The 22,694-nt window shown below is 45.1% G+C and overlaps 1 protein-coding gene across 1 annotated transcript in view; it reads right to left on the reverse strand.

Annotated features, from left to right (window-relative positions):
- Positions 1-22,694, reverse strand: part of PRKAR2B (protein kinase cAMP-dependent type II regulatory subunit beta) — a 79,880-nt gene that overhangs the window by 18,330 nt on the left and 38,856 nt on the right. Inside the window, exons 4-6 of the mRNA XM_013004630.2 lie at positions 21,278-21,361; positions 7,637-7,743; positions 4,175-4,328 (exon numbers count right to left, since the gene is read on the reverse strand). Coding sequence (XP_012860084.1) covers positions 4,175-4,328; positions 7,637-7,743; positions 21,278-21,361 — 345 coding nt within the window. The remainder of the gene's footprint in view (positions 1-4,174; positions 4,329-7,636; positions 7,744-21,277; positions 21,362-22,694) is intronic.

Below are 22,694 nucleotides of genomic sequence, written 5' to 3' on the forward strand. Positions count from 1 at the left end.
CCCCACTATCATGACCTCAATTCTACCTTACAAATCAGATTAGACCAGAGCATGCACACTGCTACAGATAAGAGCCCGCAACACAGGGAATTCAGGATAGATAAACCCCCTCAGGGCCAACAAGAATAGAGATACCAGGAGGATTAGGGGAGGGTGAGGGGAGAAAGGGGGAATCAATCACAAGGATCAACTAGAACGCCCTCCCATGGGGGCGAATAACTGAAAAGTGGGTGAGGGGCGACTTAGGACGATGTGAGATGTGAAAATAATAATCTATAACTTTATCAAGGGTTCATGAGGGAGGGCAGGTGGCGGAGGGAGGGGGAAGAAATGGGGAGATGATATCAGGGGCTCAAGTGGGAAGAGAATGCTTTGAAAATGATGGCGGCATATGTGCAAATGTGCTTGACACATTGGAGGAACGTATGGATTGTCAAAGTCTCTGGAAACCTCCATCTTGGAGAGCCGAGCAGTACACACACCGCCTCTGTACGTAACTGAGGCTTCTTGGGTGTGGCGGTGAAGCGGGTTGGGGGGCTTCCCAAACCCCTCTGGCTAAGGACTGGTTCCTCAACATCAAGTCGCCCTTCATGGTGTGAACGAGGCAAAGCTTTCAGGACCTTCCTTCACTTGCTGATGGGGCACAACTCAAAATGAGAATACCTGCAAAACCCCCTTAATAAACAGATTCACCTGTGTGCACCATAATAAACCATGGGTAACTTGAGAAGAATGGGAATTCCAGCACACTTCATTGTGCTCACTTGGAACTTGTACATGGATCAAGAGGCAGTTGTACACACTGAACGAGGACATGCTGCCTGGCTTAACGTCAGAAAAGGTGTGTGTCAGGCCTCTCACCATATTTGTCCACTCTGTATGTTGAGCAAATCACCAGAGAAGCTGGGTTATATGAAGAAGAGTGTACATCAAGATTGGAGGAAGGCTTATTAACAACCTGAGAGATGCAGATGACACAACTCTGCTTGCTGAAAGTGAGGAGGAATTGAAGCACTTGCTGATGAAGATCGAGGATCACAACCTTCAGTATGGATGACAACTTAATGTACAGAAGACCAAAATCCTTGCAACTGGACCAATAGGTAACATCATGATAAATGGAGAAAAGGTTGAAGTTGTCAGAGAATTTGTCTTGCGTGTATCCACAATCAATGCTCATGGAAGCAGCAGTCAAGAGATCAAAAGATATATTGCATTAGGTAAATCTGCTGCTGCACAAGACCTCTTTAGAGTATTGAAGGGCAAGAATGTTATCATATTCTCCATTGCATCATCTGCATGTGAAAGTTGGACATTGGATAAGGAAGACTATAGAAGAATTGATGTGTGTGAATTGCAGTGCTGGAGAAGAACAATGAAAGTACCATGGACTGCTAAAAGGACAAACCAATCTGTTATGGGATGAAGTAAAGCCAGGCTGGTCCTTAGAGGCAAGGATGGCAAGACTTGGTCTTACATACTTTGAACATATTGTCAGGAAAGACCAGTCCCTGGAGAAGGAACATCATGTCTGGAAAAGTGGAAGGGCGGTGAACAAGAGGAAGGGCTCAGTGAGATGGGTGGACAGTGGCTACATCAATAGGCTCGGGCATAAGAACAACTGTGAGCGTGGCCCAGGACCGTGCAGTGTTTCCATTCTGTTGTGCACAAGGGTCACTATGGGTCAGAGCCGACTCTATGGCACATAACAACAACATGGAACAGTACAAAGTATGAGTCTGTGGAGGGCCCTCAGCGAGATCAACAAGCCTTGTGGTTACAACACTGGGCTCCAGCCCAGCCTCAGCTGTGAGCGTGAAGCAGGACTGGGCAGCGTTTCTGTCCGCTGTACACAGGGACACGGCGAGTTGGACCGGACTCAACGGCACCTGACAACATGAGGTTTCAACCAGGGCAGAAAACTATTTGTTCCCCAGGTGCCAACTGGTATCCTTACTGTGTGACAATCTGACTCTGGCTGGTAACCCCATTAAAACCCAAGTCACTGCCAACAAGTAGATGCCAACTCAGGGACCCGCTAGAACAGGGCAGAAATGCTCCGTGAGTTTCCCAGATTGTAACTATATACAGGAGTGGAAAGGTCCATCGTCCTCCTACAGAGTGGTTGATGGTTTCGAACTGCTCACCCTTCAGACTGCAGCCCCTGTGCCACCAGGGCTCCTGCAACTCCCACTGGGATGACGGAATTGTAAAGAAAGCTTTCTGTAACGGAAAGAGGCACAGTCTAGGTTCAGTGTCCGCTCAGAAGACCTGCAAACACTTGCTGTGTGCCACATTCACCCTGGTTTGGAGTTTTTTATTTTGCTGGCTGGGTATTCAAATCCTTGACAGTTCCCGAAACACTTCAGATAATACGTCTTCATCCACTTGTAACAATTCCATGGTTCTTCTACAACCAGCAGTGAGTCAACACGTTTCTAACAAGTAAACAATAACCACCTGGCTCTAATAACAAGAAATAGAACATATTTCTTGTTCCTCTGCTTGAGATTTTTATCCAGGGCTCCACTTCAGGGTCAAACTGTGAGTCACCACTGAGCAGTGCGTAACATCCGTAATCCAATAGTTCTTGGAAATGAGATTGTTAACAAACTTAATATTTAAACTGGCCTTTCTTCCTTCCACAGAATGTTCCGAGAGACATAATCTAATAAGGGCATGACAAAGATGTAGGGTAAGCTGTTTTTAACACTTAAAACCATCACAACCAAATATTCACCCCTCAACCAGTGCGATCTGAAGGGCAGCCTGAGGCCCAGGCAACAGGGGTACCGTCTGGGCACTTAGGAGAAAGGCAGACCCTCAGGTCCCACGGAGGCCCACTGAATCAGAACCTGCATTTCCACAAGCTTCTCGGGGGATTCAGAAGAGAACTGAAGTGTGAACAGCGGGGCGGTAACTACAATCTTCCTCATCAGCACTACTCCCGTCCACTCCTTTGCACCCCACTGCCATTTGCAAGGAGAATCACTTTCTCTCCCCAAATGGGTCTTTAAATCAACACTTCAGTCTGGTGGGAAGAGCACCACAAGGAAATTTACTTTTAAAGTAGTCTTGCCCAGGTAAGGCGCTCTGGTGGTATTGTCTGGTAAGCAATGCACTGCTACCTTCAAGGTTCAAAGCCACCAGCCGCTCCCTGGGAGAAAGCAGAGGCTATCTGCTCCCAAGATTTATAGCCTTGGAGACCCAAAAGAGGGTCTGAGTCAGAACTGACTTGATGGCAAGTATGCCCCACCCCAAAAGGTCTTAATTAAATGTCTCTGGTGAGGTATAGGCATGCGTGCATGTGTGTTAAAACCAGGTAATTCTGATGTGTATCCAGGTTCATAAGAGCAGATATAAATCGGTTTTCCTCTGTAAATCTGCTTGTAAATTCAAACACCTTACTGATCATTAATATGACCCCGGCACTCCATTTAGAGTGATTTCTCAAGCTCTTGTGAGCACCAGCGGCACCCTGGTAGTGTCTCCTTAATGCTTGGCTGCTCACTGCAAGGTCAGCAGTTGGAAACTCCCTCCTGCTCTGTGCAAGACAGAAGGGGCTATCTACTCCCATAAAGAGTGACAGTCTCAGAAACTCACAGGGGCCATTCCACCCTGTCCTACAGGGTTGCTATGAGTTGGCATCGACTTGATGCCATTGAGTTTGGGTTGGGATTTTGAGCAAGCGCCTGAACCCACAGGGCGGTAGGCTACCTCCAACACTGGCAGGAGCCCTCGTCTTCAGGGTGTGAGACCCATAGTCTGCATTTCTAACAACTTCTGGGGAGCTATCATTGCTACAGGTCAGGGGACCACCTGGTGGAAATCAGATACATCATCTCAGAATGCTGAGACACCAGCAATGACAGTGCCAGCGTTGTTTGTGTGGCCACCTGTGTCCACAAGAGTGGGTTAAGGAAGGAACATTTTGGGCAGTGGGTCCAAGGCTCCTGATTTGACCGGAGGAGTGGGGGAAGTTCATGAAGGTTTAACTGGCACAGCCCTGGTGCCCATGAACTCAGCCTCCAATAGCTGCTCAGTGAACTCCCCGTCAGCAACTATCCCGAATAAACCTACCGGTTAGGTTAAAATGCTCTATCAGCTTCACTATGGCCACCTTAACGATTCGCTACAAATACCAGCATTCAAGTCAAATAAAGATTCCACTCACCAAACCCCACAGAGCCCCCGGGGAGGTGGCCGTGATGGTAGCTGCTCTGGGCGTGTTGTACATTAAGGCCAGTTCACCAAAGCTTCCACGATTATCGTAGTTGCCCACACATCTCCCGACGCCATCACATTTGACATAAATGTCGTACGTTCCTCTGTGGAGGACATGAAAATTAAAGGCAATTCTCCTAACACTCCATCACAACAACACATTGTCTCAGAAGTATCCCCTGCAATAACAGTTTCTTTCCTGCCTTTTCCCCACGGCTGACAGCCAGTAATAACAGGGCATCATTATGTGCCAGGGACACCATCTGTTCAGACAGACAGCCATGCTCCGCACAAGACACCCCCCCACCGGACCATGGCCATGGGCAGCCAGGCTTCTGCCAGGGAGAATGAGGTTAGACAATAAATATTTAAGACCATAAAATAAGTGGTAAGACCATTCATTTAGAATACAGCCAAATGGTACATGCACAGACAACCATCTCTAAGGGAGAGGACAGTGAGGGCAATCCCTACTAAGTTAAAGAGGGTCTGTTTCTCAAAAAAACACGTGTGGCGTTGATAATCAGGAGAAAACAACTTTCATGTAATTATGTAACAATTTGGTCCGTCACTAGAGCACCTACTAGGGGGCTTGATAATGGAAAGTAGTGGTCAGCAAACCATGCCCACATGCTGGCTGGCTGCTTTTAACATCAAGCTTTGGGGGCACACTCGTGTGGTAATGCCTTGCCTAGGGCTGTTGCTATACTCAAAGGCTAAGAAGTTGAGGAGCTCTGACAGAGACCATGCAGCCTGCCCTTTGAAACCCCCAGAAGATGCCGATTCCTGATCCAAAGTAAAACGTGGAGGACTTTAGACTGACTGATTGTGCTCGTCAATTGGGGCTCTTTTTCTCAGAAGGTGAAACTCTGTTTGGATGTCACTGTCCTGCATGCCTATTCTTAAGCCCTATACTGAGATGACCGATGTTCTTCGGTGGACAGCTGGCTTTGCACACACTGTGTGTTAGCAGAGTGCATATGGGCTCAGGGCCCTTGGAAGCACCTCTGATGAATGACAGGAGAGAACTATCGGACCTGAGTCCATGGCTACACCCTAACTAAAGGCAAAAATGAAAAACCAAAACAAAACACATCAGTTGGCAAAATAAGGGGGAAAAGGGGCTGGAAAAAAGTTCTGGAGGTGAAGGAAGAGCAACAACACGGTAACATAAACATAAAGGCATAACTGGCCAAAGGAACTAAGGCTACAGGAGGAGAAAACTAGTCTCTGATACAATGAATGGATAGCATGGCTATGCCAAGAGTACTCTCTAGAATTTGTTGCACGGGTTTTTAATTTTCAACTGGAGACGACAAACTGTCCTACGCGAAGTCTTGTGCCCTTTGAATGATCAGTCCAGTTGAATCACATCTAAAAGCTGTTAAAACGGGGTGCTGCTCTGTTCTCTCCTGCTCAGCGTGCAGCGGAGGGAGGAGCCTGCGCAGGGGCACGCTGGGGCCAGCGGCAGAAGGACTGGGTTGATATTAAGCACGTCACATCACTTTTGTGTTCCTTGGACTTTCCATCTATGAAATGGATGACTCGGATCAAAAGGAACAAGCCCTGTGCCGCATACAAACGAAAACCCGTTTCTCACCGTCAAATGCATGTGAAGAGAAAATGAACACTGATCTGCCCTTGGGGTTCACATATGGCCTATAAATGGACTGCAGATGAGGAACTGAATAAAATGCTGATGCGTTTCACTGGTGGAAGCTGTTGGCAATGCCCAGGTCTGACTGTGACAGGAGTACCTGGTTTTGTTCGGTCCAAAACCAGAGGACACCTCCGCCTTGGCTGGAGTGTTGGCAATAGAGGCTTAGAAGTCACCCAGGCGGGGGCGGAGGGAATGGGGGAAACAGGGAAAAACCGTTCTTTACTCCAGGGAAACAAAAAAGAAAAAGACTTAAAGAGCATTTGTATGGAAGATGCCATTCACAAATCAAAAGTCAAAATAAGGGCTCAGGAAATAAAATTCAACTCATGCTGACCCGATAGGGCAGGGTAGAAGTATCCCTTTGGGTTTCCAACACAGTAACTCTTGATGGGAGTAAACAGCCTCCTCCTTCTCCTGCAAAGTGACTGGTGGTTTTGAACTGCCACCCAGGGCCTAACAACTAGGTCTCCAAGACGGGCTCCTCTGGAGATGAAGGGGTGTAATTTTCAGCAAGGCCCGAGTTGAATGCAACTCTATCCAGAGAAGCAAATATTATCCAAGAGATAATCTGTATTCCTCACAAAATGGGAGGAGCTCATGATACCATCTAAAAACACTTCATCAAATAAAATAAAATAAAATAAAAACACTTCATCATCTCTTTACAGAAGTGAAAAAATAAGGACTCACTTCAAAATGCTCCCTGGTTACATTTCGGTCTCACCTAATTATTGTGGGCACATTGTCCGATCATGAGGTAAATAAGGCACAGCGTGATTTCTCTGAAGCTAGACTTTCAGTATAAATGCAGCAGTGTCTCTATAAAGATTTTTACAGGCAAATATAATCATGCACAAACAGTCTTGTGTCACTCGTCTACCAGCTGCTGCGTGGCAGACACACTAGGAAGAGACTGTTTTTATCTTCTACCCACTTCTGAGATACTGGAATTTTAAACATCAAGCATAGGTTTGACTTTGATAGGAAATATGTTTTTTAAAAGCCATCATCATCCAGATTGGGTTATGCTGTGAGTCAAATGCTTCCCCAGGTCCTGTGACCCTTCTTTTGTAGTGTCACAGGGCTCTGACTGACGAGTACTGTTACACACCACCTCTCAAGTCAGCCAACGTGGAAAACATAAATGAACACACCCGCTGCCACCGAGCAGATGCAGACTCACAGCAAGCCTGGAGGGCGGGGTGGAACTGCCCCTGAGTTTCTGAGATGTGTCTGAGAAAGTAACTCCTTTCAGTAGAGAGCTGCTGGGGTTCTAAACTGCTGATCCTGGGGATCACGGCCCATCGTGTAACCTCTATGATGTCACTGAGATTCCTAGATGACAGCTAAGCAAAAGTTATCGAAAACAAAAACCCTCCCAAATCACTGCCATTCAGTCCAGTCCGACTCAGAACAACCCCCAATGGGCTTCTGAAACGATACATCTCTATGGGAGTAAAAAGCCTCCTCTTTCTCCTCTGAGCAATGGTTTCAAACTGCTGGCCTTGGGATTAGCAGCCGAAAGTGCAAACGGCTGCGCCAGCAGGGCTCCTCAATTAAGATGATTAGTGCCCTTTCAAGCAATGCGATCCCTGATCTGCTGTGACCCACTGCATGCATCTGCAGGTTACAGTCGTAACAAAAATAGAGAGGTCGTAGTAACCACTATTAGTTTCCCATCAGTTTTAATAACCATTGCTGGTTTACCCAAAAGTTCTTTAAATTGCAGTCATGAGGTTATGTCAGACTTACCTATCAATCACATAAAAGTTGTCACCATCGTCACCTTGATCGATGACATGCTCCCCTTCTTTGACCAATTTTTCAAACATGGCATCTAATACTTGAGACATCTGCTCCTATTGTTTTTTTAAAAGTAAGACAAAAAGATGCGTGTTTATCCATGTTTTCTTAAATAACCATAATTACCTTTGTATTCTGTGAATAAAATCAAAGAACTGGAACTATCACTATTATCATTAAGTCTTGTAAAACAATGCAGGCATCCTTACCACAGACAAATAAGATCATTATACATTTACTTGCATATTCAGTAACTGAATGAAAGTACTAATAAACAGTCCATCTTAGAATATTTGTAGCTATCACCTCTTTAAGTGTAAAAAATTAACCACCAAACTACCTTATCTTTATAACATAGAATCTTTACAATTGAAATAAATAGGTAATTGGAGAACTGCTATTTCAATTTTCTGTTAAAGACATCCACTCCATTTTGCCACCAATACCTGTCAGTTGGTCATATTATAGTGGCTTGTTGCCGTGATGCTAGAAGCTATGTCACTGGTGTTTCAAATATCAGCAGGGTCACCCAAAGTGAACAGGGTTCAGCAGAGCTCCCAGACTAAAAAGAAGAAATAGTCTCTGAATAGTCCACCTCTGGGGAATTAGCCCCTGAAAACTGTGTGAAGAGCAGCGGAACCCTGCCAGATGCCAAAGGGCATTAGCCAAAAACTAGGCTCTAGAAATTAACAGAATACCAATGGAAATGTTTCAACAGCTAACGAAGCATGAACGGCCCACAGTGGTCTATCCCCCCAAATTTGGAAGGCAGCTAGCTACCTGGTCGATTGACTGGAAGAGATCCATTTTGGTACCCATGCCAAAGAAAGGTGACTCAACAGAATGGAAAAAGACCGATAACACATGCAAGTAAAATTTTGCAGAAGGTCATCCAACAATGGTTGCAGCAGTGCGCTGATGGGGAGCTGCCAGAAAGTCAGGCCAGATTCAGAAGAGGACATGGAACGAAGGATATCATTGCTGACATCACAGCTGAAACCAGAGGATACAAGATAGATGTTTACTTGTGCTTTACTGACTGTGCAAAGGCACTGGACTGTGTAGATCATAACAAAGCATGAATAGCCTTGAGAAGAATGGGAATTCAGCATACTTAATCGTGCTCACGTTGCACTGGTACATGGATCAAAAGGCAGTTGTGCAAATAGAACAAGGGAATACAGAACAAGGGTTTCCAGTCGAGAAAGGTGCCCATCAGGGTTGTACCCTCTCACCATACTTATTCAATCTGTCTGCTGAGCAAGTAATTAGGGAAGCTGGATTATATGAAGAAGGATGAGATATGAGGATTGGCCCAAGGCTTACTAATAACCTATATGCAAATGATACAATCTTGCATATAGATCTTGCTGGCTGAAGTTGAGGACTTGAAGCACTTGTTGGTGAAGATCAAAGATTCCAGTCTTCAGTATGGATTACAACTGAATGTGAACATGGCCCAAATCCTCACAATGGGGCTAATAGGTAACCCTATGATAAACAGAGAAAAGATTGAAATTGGCAAAGATTTTGTTTGTTTGGATTCACAGTCAATGCTCATGTAAGCGGTAGTCAAGAGATGAAATGACACACTGCACTGGGTACATCTGCTGCACAAAACCTCTTTAAAGTGTTGAAAATCAAGGATGCTACTTTGAGAACTAAGGTGGGCCTGACCCAAGCCACGAAATTTTCAATCACTTCGCATGCATGTGAAAGTTGGACACTGAACAAGGAAGACCAAATAAGAATGGATGCATTTGAATTATGGTGCTGGCATAGCATATGTAAAGTACATGGACTTATGGGTGAAGGGATACAGCGGATGGTGTAAGATATGAAAAAATAATAATATATAATTTATTAAGAGTTCACGTGGGTGGGAGGGTGGGAGAAGGGAGGGGGAAAAGAGGAGCTGATATCAAAGGTCTCAAGTAGTGTGGTAGTTACATAATCTGGTGTCAACTTGTGAAGGGGTGGAGTCTAGCCTGTCAATCAGGTTGCAGCTTGATGACCTCATTTGCTGGGTCCACGGAGATAAATAGCTCACTGGAGTCCAGATACACTCACTCCCTCAGAGACATCACTGACAAAGAGCCTGATGGTGCTACACTGATGCAGCCAAAGCCTTCGAGCTGAAGAAGGCACGTGGAAACCCATGCTAGCGCTAAGATGCTTCCACTGCTACTGGACCCACAAGACTTTCCACCCACTGGCCTGTGATGTTCCTGCACTCAGCATCATTGCATGTGTTGCGTGAGTCTGAAGAGGAATTTACAGACTGGTACTAGACATATGAGCTAATATCAGATTTACGGTCTTGATCTGGGCTGGGCTGGGATGTTCTCTCAACATACAATTGCTCTTTTAGATAAAGCTCTTTCTTATACACATGAGTGTCTATGAATTTATTTCTCTAGTCAACCCAGACTAATACAAGTAGAAAGACAATGTTCTGAAAATGATGATGGCAACATATGTACAAGTTCGCTTGATATAATTGATTTACAGGTTGTTGTAATATCTATAAGGGCCCCCAATAAAATTCTTTAAAAAGAAATAAAGTACATGGACTGCCAGAAGAACAAATAAATGCTTTGGAAGAAGCACGGCCAGAAAGCTCGTTAGGGGCAAGGACGGTGAGACTTCGTGTCATGTACTTTGGAAATGTTATCAGGAGAGACGAATCCCTGGAAAAGGACACCATGCTTGGTAAAGTAGCAGGGCATCAAAACAGAGGCAGGCCCTCAACAGGCTGACTGACACAGTGTCTGGAACAGTAGGTTCAAATGAGAATAACTGTGAGGATGGCGCGGGACCAGGTGGTGGTTGCAGTGAGGCCCCTACCAACAACTCTATTTTTAAGTCACCACCAAAGTAAAGGTTATAGGCAACTTATGAAATATCATCTTCATAACTTAAGGTACAAAGGATTATGACTACTATTTCAATTTTCTTTTACTGATACCCCTTCTATGTTTAAGAAGTTCCCCACACGAGTCACCACTAGACTGATGTAGATTACCCAAGTATTTGCTGAGCTCAGATCCTGAATCTAATACTTTTTAAAGTTTACTTACTACTAAAATCAAAATAGAAAAACAAAACAAATATATTCCATAGAATATTCTATGGTTCTCTGTCAATAAATTTCCTTCAAAACACAATCACTTTCCCACCCTAAAGTAGATTTATGGAAATAGAAACATCAAACTATTATTTAATGATTACTTAAACAACATCCTTAAAATATATATATCAAATCAGCTCATGTGTGATTAAAAGGCTTAAGGATAAAACTCCAGCTAGTGAGCATAAACTAAGAAGTGAAATAAATCTTTCCTTAAAACAAATGCAGAAACAAATCAGAATCCTACAAATAAAACAAATGGGATATAGAGAACATGGTGCAATAGTACAAACCAGGTCAAGAGGCTAACCAGTTAATGGCATTACTTACACTGCCACTAATTATGCTCCGATCCCTTGGAAAAATCACTTCCTATGAGCACAACAATGACTGCCCTAGCCATTAGGGTTGTTAATATCAATAAATTAAGAAGATAAAGGTACATTAAAGAGAAAAAAAGATGCAAATGGAACTCAAGTTAAAGACACAAAATATTACCATTCACGTGGATGAACAGAAGATAACGTGGCTATCTTTTGCAACCCCATAACAATTTCATCAGGGGTATGAAGGTAGGAATCCACAATGACAGAGCATATGGGATGGGGCAATTATGCTTGAATACCAAGACAAAGGGCAGTTAAAGGCAGGTTGTGGGTGCAGCACCGAGGACAGGTAGAGTTGCCTATAGTCTGTAGGTAACTCTAAGCGTGGTGGGTCTAAGTGCTTTACTGAGCACCAGCAGGCTCAAGATTTGGCAACACCTGTTTCATGTGGGGTGGGAAAGAGCCATAGAACTGAAAGCACGCTGGCCGATTTAAAGTTCTACACAGATCAGTCAGTACCTTCCTTGCAAGTCCCTCTACTGTGAACACAGAATATTGACCAACCCACCTTTCAACCCTAACTCTGCCCAGACAGATCCGAGTGAGGATCTGGGAGAAACTAAACAAATCAGAAGCAGAACTGGACACACTGGCGCCCTGGGACAAGACCTTCACCACCATTTAGGAGTTACCTGGCCCAACAACCGGTTCCCTGTCCACCTAATCTGCCCTAGTTACTCAGAGCTCCAAATCAGGGTCTCTTTTGACCCTCAAGTAGAGCTCCCAAACCAGAATACCCAACAAAATCACACAGCTGAGGCAGATATTGCAGAGAACAGTCCAGAGCTCTTAAAAAGTCCCACTTTGTGCATCCAAGATCCACGAAACAAACAAATACAAAAGTATTTTGAGAAAATGAACAAATCAGGAGGGGAAAAATTGGACAGCCTGAAAATGAAAAACATGACCGCCAGTTTTTAAAAAAGTAAAAAGCACCAGTTGAAGAGACTATTCTTTGAGCGGTCGGCATACTTGTCAAAACATCACTGGTCAAGTGTGCATGGGTCTACATCTGAGCTCTCAGGTTTAGCCCAGTATTGGTCTAGAAGTATACACCAATACCACGCTGCCCTGATTGCTGTGGCTTTATACCTGCTCCCTGGGTGGCTGTGTGCTCCTCTACTAACCAGAGGGTTGGTGATTTAAATCTACCCAGCAACACCAATGAAGGAAAGGCTTGATTCTGTTTCCATAAAGATGACAGCCAAGAAACCCGAGGGGGCTCAGTTCTACTCAGTGAACACAAGAGGAAGCCATGAGTCAGAATGTATATTATGGTAATGGGTTGGTTTTGGGGGGAAGGTGGGGGGGGCTATAAATATAATTTTAACACATTGGATGACAGCAAAATATTAACGTGTTTTCATGGGTTCGCATTGTAAAACATATATGACACCAATGTGAACTTTTATACACAAACTAGCACTGATATTTTAAAAGTCACTAAGAAGAATGTGGACCTCTATAAATATTGGTTAGGGAGAAAACAAGGTGGGTACTTTGTAGAGCTTGCTGGCACCAGCCATTTACGAAGACATGCTCGTAGGTGCACCTCGTCAGGCCGGGAAGAGAGATAGGGGTGTGCTGAAGGCACCTGGCTCCTGAGGAACTGGGTTGCCGGGAGACAGAAAGATTCCTTTCTCACATAGTGTTCTTTTGTTCTTTCGGAACTCCTGTTCATGTACACGGCTTTACATTTTGAATGGATTGAGAACCAAATTCTCCATTTCAAAGACAGGCTGTAGTGTTGTATCTTCCCGTGGAGCATGGAGACATTTTTTGGAAGAGCAACACCAATGAGTTTGCATGCAGTCAGTCCACAGCCCCTCCCTGGGTCCCTGGGTGAGCCCTGGCACCTGTTCAAGGCAAGCCAGGCTGTGCTGTAGCCAAGGTGGCACAGAAACGGTGCTTGCTTGAGATGGGGTGAATTGGGCCCTGTGAGGCCATTTTATCGAAATGAGTTCAACCCAGGCAACATACGACCACCGTTTAAAAATCTGAAGTGGATTACATGGTTTGGTAATATTTTCTACTGCTTACTATTTATATGTTGACTCTTGTTGGGTGGTCGGAGGGGGGAATACAGGCTCTACCGGCAAACCCTGACTGAAATGTCCAATGGGAAGAAGAAAAGAGGAGGCTACATGGCTCCGGTCCATTCTGGGATCTCTCTGAGCGTTAGCTGCATATTCTGAAATGTGACCATCGAGAGAATTCATATACGGATGGGTGAACAAAGAAGTCCCTGATAAAATAACACAGAGAACAACAATTTCTTTTAGAACTTCTTTTGGTGACAGGCTACTTGTGCTAGTCTATCAAAATGTAATTTCCCCATAATTACGAACAGCATGAACAGAACAGAGGAAATATTTAATATGCAGCGGCTGATCGTGGTGACTGACAGCCACGGTAGGAAATCCACATATTACTCCCCTACAGAATGCAAATTTGAGGCAGGGCTCCATAGAGGGACTCTGACTCACCTGACAAAGAACAATCCACTCTGCACCAGGGGAAGAGCCTATCAGAGAGCACGTGAACATCATCTTGGTTGGCCTCGGCTTAGCAATCTTTCAAAAAAGGAAAAGAGCCCATGGAGCCCAGCATTAAAATATTCATGAAAAGAATGTCTTCAAAGAGCCAGAGAACCGTCAGTGCTGTGCTCACAGTCTGAATGCAGAGCTCGCCACGGAGCACGTGTGGAGGCCGAGGAGGTGCACTGTTCTCCAGCTACATGACGTCAGAAAATTCAAAGGAGACACAGAGCCAAGATCCTTCTTCTTGCTAATTAGTAATTACTGTTTCCCTTGCCTCTTTCAAGTTTCCCCATCCTAGCAAAATGCATCTACCACCCACCTTCACAGTCATCCCGCCCAGACACTGGGAGTCACCCAAAGAACTTTCCTTTCGCCCCAACCCAATCCATCACCAAGTACCAAGCTCCGCGCACCAGACGTCTCAAGATTTCCTAGAATCACCCTCATGTCTCCATCCCCTTTCTGCCTAGCCGAGGGCGGGCCGGGCTCTTTTTCCTGGATCAAGGATTTCCTACCCGAGCCATTTCTCGGCTCCTGCCCTCTTTTCTTCTCACCCTCCTCCCCACTTTCATCTTCCACACTACCGCCAAAGAGGAATTGCTACTTCCACACTACCGCCAAAGAGGAATTGCTACTTCCACACTACCGCCAAAGAGGAATTGCTACTTCCACACTACCGCCAAAGAGGAATTGCTACGATCTACCTGTGACACTTCTCAGCTTGTCAGGCACCATCACCCTCAGATCCTGGTGATCCCCCACATGATACAGTAGAACTGCCCCATGAGGTTTGATAAGTTTTACAAAAAGATCACTAGGGCTTTCTCCCGCTGAGCAGCTGTGGGGGTTCAAACCACCAATCTTTCAGTTAGCAACCCTGGGCCTAACCATTATGCCACCGTGGATCTTTTTTCTCTGTTTAGCATGCAGGATCCACCCAGTGCTACAGCTTGACCAGGATGAGGACCTTTCAGGCCTCCCACCACTGGCTTCTTCCGCTCCAGGCTTTAGAGAACTCTACTGGTCTTCCACCGGCAGTGCCAGACGGGGTGACGAGACCATCGCTCTCTCACAGTGCCCTGGCCATGTTACCACCACAGCACACTTTCCTGAGCTGCTCTGTGTAGGTGTTCACCCCTCTGCTTCTCGTCTACATTCCAATGCAAGAACCAGGTCTTCCTGGCTTCCAAGACCTACACCCAGGCTTTGGAACACAACGGGTAGTCAAGAAACAGTGTTGAAAGGAGCTGCTGCCAGGAGACTATCCAAGTTCAATAAGTGATTCAGTTAAAATACATGGGATTATTGTTAAAAGGGGGGGGAAGGTATGTCATAAATTAGAAAGTTGTTTTGAATATGAGTATACCTTCAAGCTTCCAATCTGCCAGGTTTAGGGATAAATTTCTTATTCCAGGTGAAAATTTTTTTGAAAAAAGTAAATTGTTACTTATGCATACCCTGTATCCTCTCTAGGGGCTACAGTGGCACTGTTGGGCAAGTGTTGGGAGTGCTAACCACAAGGTCACCTGTTCAAATCCACTAGCTACTCCTCAGGTGAAAGTTGAGGCTATCTGCTCCCATAATGATTTATAATCTTGGAAACACTATATTAGTCGATCTTCATTGTCATTAACAGCATGGCCTTGAGTTTGTTAGTTGGGTATCATTCCTAAAAGAATCTGAGTTAAGCGGGGAAGATATCAAACAGGGGTTTTTCCCCCTCAAATGTCGCAAAGAACTTAGAAACAACTTATGTAACTATGTTTGCTTCTTCCCTATAAAACGGACAATAATGGAAAATATCTAAATTTTCTGAACTTCCGTTTTAACTCACAAACCAGCCACATTTTTTTGTTTTCTGTGTGTGCACCAAATTACTTGATATGGCTCTCTGGCCGTAGTCTTTAACTCCCACCAAATGACTTTTTCCTGATGGGGTTGGGAAGAGAAGCTGTGGGGAGATGGTGACGGGCTATCTAATTCAGGCATGAGCCAATGTTAGCAGGGTTTATTGTGGTTGTAAACACTTGGAACGGTCCTGCAGGGATTGGTCAACTTTACCATCCTGGTAGGTAGAACATGGGGCACCTCGTAAGCAGGAAGGGAGAATCTTACTATCGCCAAGAAGGAAGAGTCAGGAGTGAGTTGCCTCATTTGGACCCTGATATCCCTGCTCATTCATCCTCCACGATCCAGAGACCGAACGCTGTGAGCTTAGAGGATGGGCAGCAGCAGAACCAACAGCCAGAGCGTGAGGCAGAGAGGCAGGCTTTCTGAGCCATAGAGTATCTCGGCGCAGGACACTTGGGTGACGGAGTGGGTTCAACAATGGGCTGCTAGCCACAAGGTCAGCAGTTTGAAAATACCAGCCACTCTATGGGAGAAAAAGGAGGCTTTCTACTCCCATAAAGATTCTGTCTTCGAAACCCATAGGAACAGTTCTACCCTGTTATATAAGGTTGTTGGAGGGCAGAGTCTATCTGATGTCAGAGTTTGTTTTTTTGAGTTTAGAGCTACAATCAAGCAACTGCAGGCTGCAGCTTATAATTGAATGGAGTTTGTGGCCTTTTTTGGCATTGCTAAAAAGAGCTCTGTATATAACACTGACTGAGCAGGGCAGGGGCCAATGGGCCACGTGACTGAGAGGCTGAGGACCGGAGAGTGGCAGGCCTGTGAGAAAAGAAAAACCTGCCCTGACCTAAGAGCTTTATCTTGAGCATTCGGATCCTGAACTGTGACCTGTAAACTTTCCAAATAAACTCCACATTCGTGAGTATGGTCTGTGAGCTGCATGCAACCAGTGCAATGGCTTATGGATCCCAGCTGAGAAAGAGAGGGTGGTGCGGGAGGGTCGGCCTGAGAATTTGTAAGAAGGCTGAGGGCTGGAATCGACCTTAGGAAGCTTGATGTTGGCAGTTCTCTCCCCCCCTTAGGAAGTTGGAGGAGGTCGGATGTCGCCCCCCTGTCCTTTTTACACCCCAAAAACTGGATTTTAAAGTAGATATTGAAGACCACCAGCACACAGTGTAAAGTTTTGTTTATATATAGAGTCACTTAAATTAAGCAGATAGCCTATGCTAGAATATGCTAATGCAATGCTTTAATAATTTAAATGCAACTCAAAACTCCACAATGTGTCTAAAATAGTTGTGTTGAAATGGCAAAGTGGCCACTTGAGGGTGGACTGAAAAAAACATTATCCTTCCACCCCTACCCCGTCAAAAAAATACAAAAAAACAAAACAATATCCCGGGAAAATAGTCTAGCAACTATATCATGCATCCATCGTGCCTGTTAACGACTTTGCGTATAGACAAAAGATTGTCACTGGGTAGTCCCTATTGAAGAATTAAAATAGGAAAGTATACAAACAGAGTAATGTGGCAGTACCCCCGACTCAGCTACATTTTCACCTCTGGCTCTCATCCTTGCTGTTCAAAGGATGGTTTCGGACCAGCAAGGATGACACCACCTGGGAAGCTCCTGAGAAACAGACCTGAATAGGAATCCGCATTTTTAACGAGATGCTTGGATCCTTTGTAGGCATATTAAAGTCTGAGAAACACCTTTGCGGATCTCTAAGATTCTTTCATGTAAAACTATTATCTTAATAACTTTTTAAAAGGACAATCGATTTTACAGCTGTCTTCTGGGTGTATCTGGAGTAAACGAGTTAAACACTGATTTAGTTTTAACTCACTATTAGAATGACCGCACATTAGGTACACACTCAGAGTTGTATCTATGCAGGGGCTACTAGAGGTGAGAGATCACGTAGTTTGTATCTCTCCTGTATTTCCATAGAACAAATGTTATTCTAGAGAACTGATATTTGGCATTATTTGGAAGCCCACCAAAATTTTATAAAATCCCTTCAGCCACTGACTTTACTATTTACTACCATCAAGAGGATTTTTTCCATTCAAAGACTACACACTCCTCACCGTTTTATCTTTCCATCATGTGAGTCTTCCATTGCCAGAAAAAATCACCAGCAACCTCATTCTTGTGAGCTCCTGCGGGATAACTGCAGAGAGCCTGGAGAAACCTGCACAGAGGGCTGGCCTCGGGATCAACCCGGGCATTGAAACAGGCCCTGGTGCACCACTGGTATAACTTTAGATTTGGTTGTAGATTATGTAGAATACATGTCGTTTTCTTATTACAAGTAACACACACATCCAGGTCTATCATTTATTATTAAGTCTGTACACCTTGCATGCTTTGGACATTGTCAGGAGGGGACGGCTACCTGGTGAAGGGCATCATGCTTGGTAGAGGGACAGCAAAGGAGTGGAGGGTCTCAAGGAGATGGACTGACACTTGCAACCATGAGTTCAAGAAGAGGAACAGTTGTGGGGATGGTGCAGTACCGGGTGCTGTTTTATTCTGTTGGGCACAGGATCACTATGGGTCTGAAATCAATTCAATGGCACCTACCAACAACATCTAAATAAACATAAAAGGTTAACTGGGAACATTCTTGTTCAATGGTTCTGAGTTTTTTGTTTGTTTTTTTTCCCTGAAAATCTGGTCTGAGCAGAGGAAGTCTGGAAAGCATTTTTTAAAAAAAGAAAAAGGCACTTGCCTACTGGCTTAAAGCTTGGGGGTTTGAAGATGCTCAGCAGGGCTTTGGAAGGCAGGCCCAGTTACCTGTTTCTAAAAGTCAGAGCCTTGAAAACCCCATGCAGCTGCCCTACTCCAACTACTGAATCGCTGGAGTCAGAGTCAACACCAACTAACAATCGCAGCAGTATGTGCAGAGGCCCGAGGGCCATGTGCTACCTAGGAAGTGACAAAATTCCTGCCATCAAGAGAATGGGTGGAGAAGTGGCTAATCAACCTTTGGCCTGAAGGGCTCCAGCAGGCCTCAGAGCTGGGCATATGAACTGGTAATGTGTAGCCCTATGAGATCAACATCACACACTGTCATCTGAGTTCCTGCAGAAGATGATACACACATGAATAATGTTATAAACAAAGAAGGCTTCAACTACATTTCTGGGTATAAACATGACCCAATGCAGAAGACATGAAACATCGCAGTACCTCTACCTTTACAAAAATGTCCCTTTTAAAAGAGACTTCATCATACGAATAGTGGATCTTGATTTAATGCTTCCTTCTCTAGGACAGGAATCTGACAATTAAAAAGCTGAGTCTGAGCTAAAAATGGTAGTTGGGAGAATTATGAAAGCCAGCTCAAGTTACACATTCAGATTATGGCAGCAGGGCTACAAGGGGGTATCCCCCCAAAACCTGGAATATTTTTTAAGCTATGTATTTAAATATTTTAATAAAACCTTATCACCTTCAAAGTACTCTCCATTACTTAGTACTAAGTACATTACTTAGTACATTTGTCAAATCTATGATTCCATTCTTAGACACATTTTTCAAACTCATCTGTTTGGATGGCTGACAGCCCCTCCCTTGTTTTTCTTCACCTCTTCTATCTCGTCAAATTGCTGTCCTTTCATGTACCTCTGCATTTGTGGAAACAAAAAGAAGTTGCACTAAGAGAGGTCTGGTGAGTAAGGTGTGTGGGGCAAGAGAGGCATGCTGTTTTCTGCCAAGCAAAAAAAATGAGATGGTTGCATGAGCAAGTGCATTGTCATGGTGGCAAAACCAGTCCTGTCTGCCACAAATCAGGCCTTTTTGGGTCACACAGTGTTATGCTATCTTTTCAGAACCTCTAAATAGAAAGCTTGATTAACAGTCTGACTTGGTGGAACGAACTCCAAATGCATTATAAGTCAACATTTTTGTCGGTCTGGGAAGTTGACAGATGTCCACCATGAGGTTTGATGACACATCAACTTTTTGGAAACAAGAAAAACACTTGTACATTTGAGTTTTTCCGAAAGTGGTCTTGTGTTGTGTTCAATATCACAACGGTTTCTGCAGGATTTTTCCTGAGCAGGAAACAAAATTTCACAGCCGCATGGTGTTCTCATAAATCAGCCGTCACAAAAAATGAGGTTTGAGCAAAACTGCTTTTATGAAAAAATTCACTGTGACTAGAGAGAACCTTCCCAGGCAATGCCACTGGGTGCACTAACTCGGAGGGAGTAGCTCAATGCTCACCCAGTGGGGAAAATGCGAACTACGAAAGCTCTGCTCCACCCAGCGCAATTTGGGCTTTTTTGGGTACCCCATCATATTTCCCAAAATCCTGTTTAGACAGGAGTACAATACACATAACCTGTGAGGACAGAAGCTGAACATTTAGGGCAGAGTGCAGAACAACATCTGAGCAGCATGCTCACACTTACTGAGAGGGTGTTCAGGAAATACACTTACAACCACAGTTTAAACCCAAATCCAAACTGACTGCCAGTGACTCAATTCTGTAATACAGACAGGGTAGAACTGCCACTGAGGGTTTCCAAGACTAGACAGAACTGTTTACAGGAGTGGAATGCTTCATCATTCTCCTGTGGAGCAGGCAGTGGTTTCAAACCACCCGACATTGTAGTTAGCAGCACAACTTGTAACCAACTTTAAAATCCTCAGAAGAACAAAATATCCCTGCCCAGGAAAATGTTACTTTGAAAATATGCATGATAAAGAAGACTGACATTAAATTATAACTACACACACACACACACACACACACACACACACACACTATAGGATAGAGTAGGACTGCCCCTGTGGGTTTCTGAGACTGTAACTCTTGACAGGAGTAGAAAGCTTTGTCTTTCTCCCATACAACATATGGTGCTTTCAAAGTGCTGACCTCGTGGTTTGTAGCCCATTGCATAACCATACCACCACAGCTCCCTCCGCCACACACACACACACACACACACACACACACACACACACACACACACCCCATGGCTTAGCTGTTGAGATAGGAAACCGACCCTGGGCCACGAGGACATGCTGGCTGTACAAAGAATGCAAGGCTTAACCAAGTGCTCTTCATCTAAACCGTTTCGCAGGGTCGTGCTTATAACAAATAACCTCGAGGGATGAAGACTGGCTCCATCCAAACAAATGGCCAGACAGCTGACTCTGCTCTCCACGCAGGGGATCCCCCAACCTCAGTGTTTCTCTCCTGAAACGGGGCCCACTGTATGAACATGCTCATGGCCCTCTGCACTCTCAGGATGGGCGTGGGGAGAGACCAGCACAAAGGCTGACTACTGATCTTGTTGATTTCCTGATAAATAAAATCCTTGGTTTCTGACCCCAGTGTCCCTAAACAGCAACAGGCTAGCTTGTCTGTTGCTGTTTTCAGCGTGTTCTCGAGTTGGTTTTGGATTGATGGTGACCCAGGTGACAGTGCAGAGCTGCTCCACTGGGGTTTCTAGGCTGTCGTTTACACCGGAGCCGATTGCCAGGGAGTTCTCCCACAGAGCCACTGGATGGGTTTGAAGCCCCGGCTTTTGGATGAGAAGTCGAGCACGTACCACGGCACTACCAGGGCTCTTTCATTAGCTTGTAAGGATCACACCCAGGCCCCTCACAGTCTTTCACACCAGCACTGAGAAAAAATCATTCCCGCCATGGAGACTTATCTTACCGGATCCAAGTTCTTAAACAGCAGGATGTCTTTACAAGCCTCTTGCAATCTATTTCTTTGATCATCAGTTTTTGGATGAATAATCTGAAAGGATGCCAATAAAACACTCCATTATTAACCAGTTACTCACTTTGCAGGCTCTTAAAGGAGGCAGAATATCCTAATAACAATGAGGGAGACGTTGAATCATTAGTTCTGAGGTTCACCTGAAGTGGCTAGCAATCAATAGCAGGACACTAAGCAGGGTATGGTAGCAGACTCTGTTTCAAGGGGTGCCTTCATCATTGTAACAGCTTCTCCCCCATACACCTTCCCGCCCCCCAAGTATTTTACTCCAGGTTAGCAAGCTGATGGTGCAAAGGTCTGTGATTGGCCAGAAAGACCCCCAAATTCCTGCCAGCAGCCTGAGTGCAAAAGGACAACCTGTAAACCGACCTGTGGGAATCGGGAACCCGCCTTTATTATACAGCTGCCACAGAGCCCGTGCACTCCTCAGGATGCGGTCTTCCCGCGGAAACTCGGGTCTCGGAAAGCAACCAGTCCTTAAATCCTCTCATTTCTAAAGAGGTTTTCTCATGCTCTCTTTTTTGTTTTCCACACTGGCCTCAGTGTCATCCTACCTCTGCATGAAATCGCTCCTGGATAACTAAGCCTTCAGCAATGTGCCCACGTGGGATTTTTGTTGTACCAAAAAAAAACAAAAGCAACCTACTGCCATCGAGTCACTTTGACTCGCTGTGGCCCTACCCTAGGCTGCTGAGGCTTTGCATAGCTTTACGGGAACAGACGAGCCTCCTCATTCTCCCCAGGACCAGCTGGTGGATGTGAGCTGCCAACCCCGGGTCAGCATTCCCACACTGCACTGAAAGGCCCACTGGGATCTTCATTCTTCGAACATTTATCTTGGATTCTAAGATAGAAATCTCATTTATTAAAGACATTTATTTATCATCCACAGTGTGCTAGGTGCTATTTTAAGGGCTCTTAGAAGTATTAACTCATTTTCGTTTTGGAAGAAGCACTGCCAGAAAGCTCCGGCGAAGCAGCAATGACGAGACTTCCCTTCTTGTACTTTGGACATGTGACCAGGAGGGTAAAGTCCTGGAAAAGCACATCCGGCTTGGGAAAGTGGAAAAGAGGAAGACCCTAACCAGATGGACTGACACAGTGGTCGCAGCAGCAATGGGCTCAAACAGCAACAACTGGGAGATGGCACAGGATGGGCAGCTTCATTCCCTTGTACATGGGGTCACTGCGAATGGGAACCCACTGGATGGCCCCAAACCACATGGCCCTGTGCATCAGGTGCCAGTCGAGACTCGGGAAAAGCGACTTCTCCATTGGCAGGAGTCTGTGCTGCAGAGTGGGGGGGTCATCCCAGGCTGGCTGGGGTGGGGGGTGTTGTTAGGTGCCCTGG

The sequence above is a fragment of the Echinops telfairi genome, unplaced genomic scaffold (genome assembly GCF_000313985.2).
Source record: "Echinops telfairi isolate 266 unplaced genomic scaffold, ASM31398v2 ScPeMD7_23;HRSCAF=83, whole genome shotgun sequence".
Taxonomy (NCBI): Eukaryota; Metazoa; Chordata; class Mammalia; order Afrosoricida; family Tenrecidae; genus Echinops; species Echinops telfairi.